General features: G+C 49.0%; 1 protein-coding gene across 1 annotated transcript; it reads right to left on the bottom strand.

Annotated features, from left to right (window-relative positions):
* Positions 1-1103: 1103 nt before the first annotated feature.
* On the bottom strand, positions 1104-3544 carry LOC123077391 (hexose carrier protein HEX6). Its single transcript, XM_044499660.1, has 2 exons — positions 2879-3544; positions 1104-2369 (listed from the first exon to the last, which is right to left on the bottom strand). The coding sequence occupies exons 1-2, from the start codon at positions 3341-3343 to the stop codon at positions 1296-1298; spliced, it is 1539 nt and encodes a 512-aa protein (XP_044355595.1). The 5' UTR covers positions 3344-3544; the 3' UTR covers positions 1104-1295.
* Between the last annotated feature and the right edge of the window lie 305 nt (positions 3545-3849).

Genomic DNA, 3849 nt, shown 5'->3' with positions numbered 1-3849 from the left:
GAGGCAACAAATCAATGGGTGCATGAGGTAGGAAACCATACACAATTTCAAAAGGGCACATCTTACTAGTAGAATGCAATGAACGATTATAAGCAAATTCAATATGACGCAAGCATTCTCCCCACATTTTCTTAATATTCTTCAAAACAGCCCTAAGCATAGTAGACAATGTTCGATTGACTACTTCAGTTTGACCATCAGTTTGGGGGTGACAAGTAGTACTAAAAAGTAGTTTAGTCCCCAACTTAGCCCATAAACATTTCCAAAAGTGGCTAAGAAATTTAGTATCACGATCTGAAACAATAGTATTTGGCACACCATGCAAGCGAATAATTTCACGAATGAACAAATCAGCAACATTAACAGCATCATCGCTTTTATGACATGGTATAAAGTGTGCCATTTTCGAGAACCTATCCATGACAACAAATATTCAATCCCTCCCCTTGTTTGTTCGAGGTAAACCTAAAACAAAGTCCATAGATATATCCTCCCAAGGAACACTAGGTATAGGCAAAGGCATATATAAACCATGAGGATTGAGTCGTGACTTAGCTTTTTGACATGTAGTGCAGCGAGCAACAAAACGCTCAACATCCCGTCTCATCTTTGGCCAAAAGAAATGTGTAGCAAGTATATCCTCCGTCTTCTTCACGCCAAAGTGTCCCATTAGTCCTCCTCCATGCGCCTCCTGCAACAACAACAAAACGAACGGAGCTAGCTGGAATGCATAGCTTGTTAGCACGAAACACAAATCCATCGTTAACGACGAACTTGTTCCATGTTCTACCTTCTTTACAGTTCTGCAACACATCTTTAAATTCAGCATCATGCACATATTGATCTTTGATGGTCTCCAAACCAAATATTTTAAAGTCAAGTTGTGAAAGCATAGTATAACGACGAGACAATGCATCAGCAATAACATTTTCTTTACCCTTCTTGTGTTTAATGACATAAGGGAAAGTCTCAATGAATTCAACCCATTTAGCATGTCTACTGTTCAGTTTTGCTTGACTTTTAATGTGTTTCAAAGATTCATGATCAGAATGTATAACAAATTCTTTGGGCCATAAATAATGTTGCCATATTTCTAAGGTCCAAACAAGAGCATATAATTCTTTATCATAAATAGAATAGTTCAGACTAGGCCCACTCAATTTTTCATAAAAGTATGCAACGGGTTTGCCATCTTGTAATCAGGCTCCACCCTTTTCGATCCACTTTGAAACCCTCTGAATCGAATAAGGCTTCACCCTTTTCTTTCTCTTCTCTGAAAGAAAGTGGAAGAAGCTTTAGAGCTTCTGACCGTCGTCTACTTCCTCAACCCCCACAACTCTCTTCCAGTACCAGTGCCTCCCCCATAGGTTCCCAATCTGCTCAATGGGGATCCCCTTGGTCTCCGGCAAGAAGAGGTACGCGAACGCCGTCATGACCAGGATCCAGCCAGCGAAGAAGAAGAACAGCCACGCCTTCAGCCGGCACAGCATGGCCAGGAAGTACTGCGCGACGAGGATGGTGAACACGAATCCCGACGCCACCGTGATGCTCTGCCCGGCGGACCGGACCTCCAGCGGGAAGATCTCACTCGGTATCAGCCAGCTGAGCGGGCCCCAGGACCAGCCGAAGCCGGTGGAGTAGATGGCGATGAGGAAGATTAGGACGACGGCGTAGGCCCTGCTGACCTGGCCCTCGTCGCGGAGCTTCGCGGCCATGATGCCGCCGATGAGCACCTCGGAGAGGAACATCTGGACGCCGCCGAGGACGAGGAGCGTCCGCCTCCCGAAGCGGTCGACGAGGAGCATGGACGCGAAGGTGGACGCGGAGGAGATGATGACCATGACGATGGTGGACAGCAGTGCCGCACTCTCGCTCATGCCAATGGTGCGCAGCAGCACCGGCGCGTAGAAGCCGATAGCGTTGATCCCGGTGAGCTGCGTGAAGGACGGTATCAGGACGGCCATGGCAAGCTGCGGGCGGTACCGGCGCTGCGACAGGATGAGGCGCAGGCCGTTGTCGCCGGCCTGTCCCGTTGCGTTGGCGGCGACGATGTCGTCCAGCTCCTCGTCGACGGCGTCGACGCCTCTTATCTTTTGGAGCAGCGCCTTCACCTCGCCACGGCCTTTCCCTTGCTGAACGAGGCTGTTGGGCGTCTCCGGCAAGAAGATGGCGCCGACGGTGAGCAGCACAGCGGGGACGCCGGCCAGGCCCAGCGAGAGCCTCCAGCCCCAGCCAGCCTTGATCTTCTCGGCGCCATAGTTGACGACGGTGGCGGCGAGAGCGCCGAGACAGAGGCTGAATTGGAAACCGTTGCTGAAGGCTCCCCTGTATCGCGCCGGCGCCATCTCGGACAGGTACAGTGGCACTGCCTACAAACAAAATTGTCATTTTTTCTTGAAAATGCAAAAAATATGACGTCAGATTTTTAGGCACATCTGACGTTCTTCATGGCAATTTGTATTAGCATGGTGATGACAAATTTAGTTTCAAGCACGGCAATTTTTCTATCAGAAAATAAAATGAGACGGATTTGTCATGCTCGGCAACTAAATTTGATTTCCTTAGTAAAACGTAATTTACCTTCAAAAATGTTTAATTTGCCATGGTAAAAAAATCTGGTGTGAGATTTGTAATAGAGTCCTATTGTTTTATGTATTTATTTCTCCGTTTGAAAATAAGTATCACTGATTTAATATAAAATTATACTAAATCAACTACGCTTATTTTAAAAAAAAATACGGTACAGACGCAAGCGATTATACCTATGCGTATATACTTACCCCTATAAACACACACTTATTTAAACAATAAGAGTAATTAACTTGACTAATGACGATCCTAAAAAAACTTGACTAATGACGATAAAAAATTTTGTAACCTGATTGGCGAACCCGAGGCCGACGCCGAGCAGCGCCCTGCCGAGGATGGCCATGTACACGTTCACTGCCCCTCCGCTGACCGCGGCGCCGCCGAGGTACGCGACGCCGCCGAGGATCATGGACGGCCGGCGCCCGTGCCTCTCCGTGAACCACGACGCGACGAGCACGGCCGTGAGGAGCCCCGAGACGTAGAGCGAGGAGGTGAAGAGCGTGAGGAGCTGGCTGTCAAACTTGCAGTAGTTGCCGACGCCGGCGCCGGCCTGCATCCGCCGGTGCACGTCCGGGAAGAAGTCCCTCAGGAACGGTTCCATGGACGACACCCCGCCCGCGGTGCCGATGTCGTAGCCGAAGATGGCGCCGCCCATGGCCGCCGTGATGCAGGAGAGCGCCGCGAACGCTGTGACCCTCCCGCCATACCGCTGCTGGTCCTCGCCACCGCCGCTACCAGCAAAACCCACGGCCATGGTCGATGGTACGATTCAAAGCTAGAGTAGGAGCTTGGTATCAGACTCGAGGATAGCACACTATGATTGAGAACTAACGTAGCGAGGCTGCCTTCTCGGATGGGCTCTGTACTGTGCACTGTACTGGTGTTGACTGTTGACTGGAGCTCTCATCGTCGTTCCAGCCCTTGAGGATCCCGTCGCTGTGCTAATGCGATGCAGTCATAGCTTGATGTGCCATTTGGTTTGAAATTTCGCTCCATGCCATGCCAGATTTGTTTGTTTGTGAGCCGCAGCCGCATAACTTTTTCCACGCGATGGTTTGACTTAATTGGCAGTGTACCTATCATCCATTCGCACGTGTGGGTGTAACTCGTTGGGTCCTCCTTGGATAAAATGTTTTTTCTTTTGAAAAAATGGAGGATTGCAACCTTATAGAAAAATAAAGAAAGTTGAAGGAAATTGCACAAATACACAACCTCTAGGGCAACCCAGCACGGATCACCAAATCACCCCTAAATGTCTAA

Source organism: Triticum aestivum, chromosome 3D (genome assembly GCF_018294505.1).
Source record: "Triticum aestivum cultivar Chinese Spring chromosome 3D, IWGSC CS RefSeq v2.1, whole genome shotgun sequence".
In the NCBI taxonomy this organism is placed as follows: Eukaryota; Viridiplantae; Streptophyta; class Magnoliopsida; order Poales; family Poaceae; genus Triticum; species Triticum aestivum.
The sequence above is the reverse complement of the archived record's forward strand: the minus strand, read 5'-3'. Positions and strand labels throughout refer to the sequence as shown.

What these genes read in the sequence shown, in the direction of transcription:
- LOC123077391 (XM_044499660.1), bottom strand. Translation starts at nt 3,343, where the DNA reads ATGGCCGTGGGTTTTGCTGGTAGCGGCGGTGGCGAGGACCAGCAGCGG. An exon ending in GCCTCGGGTTCGCCAATCAG is followed by an intron (nt 2,370 to 2,878) that starts GTTACAAAATTT and finishes TTTTGTTTGTAG; the next exon opens with GCAGTGCCACTGTACCTGTC.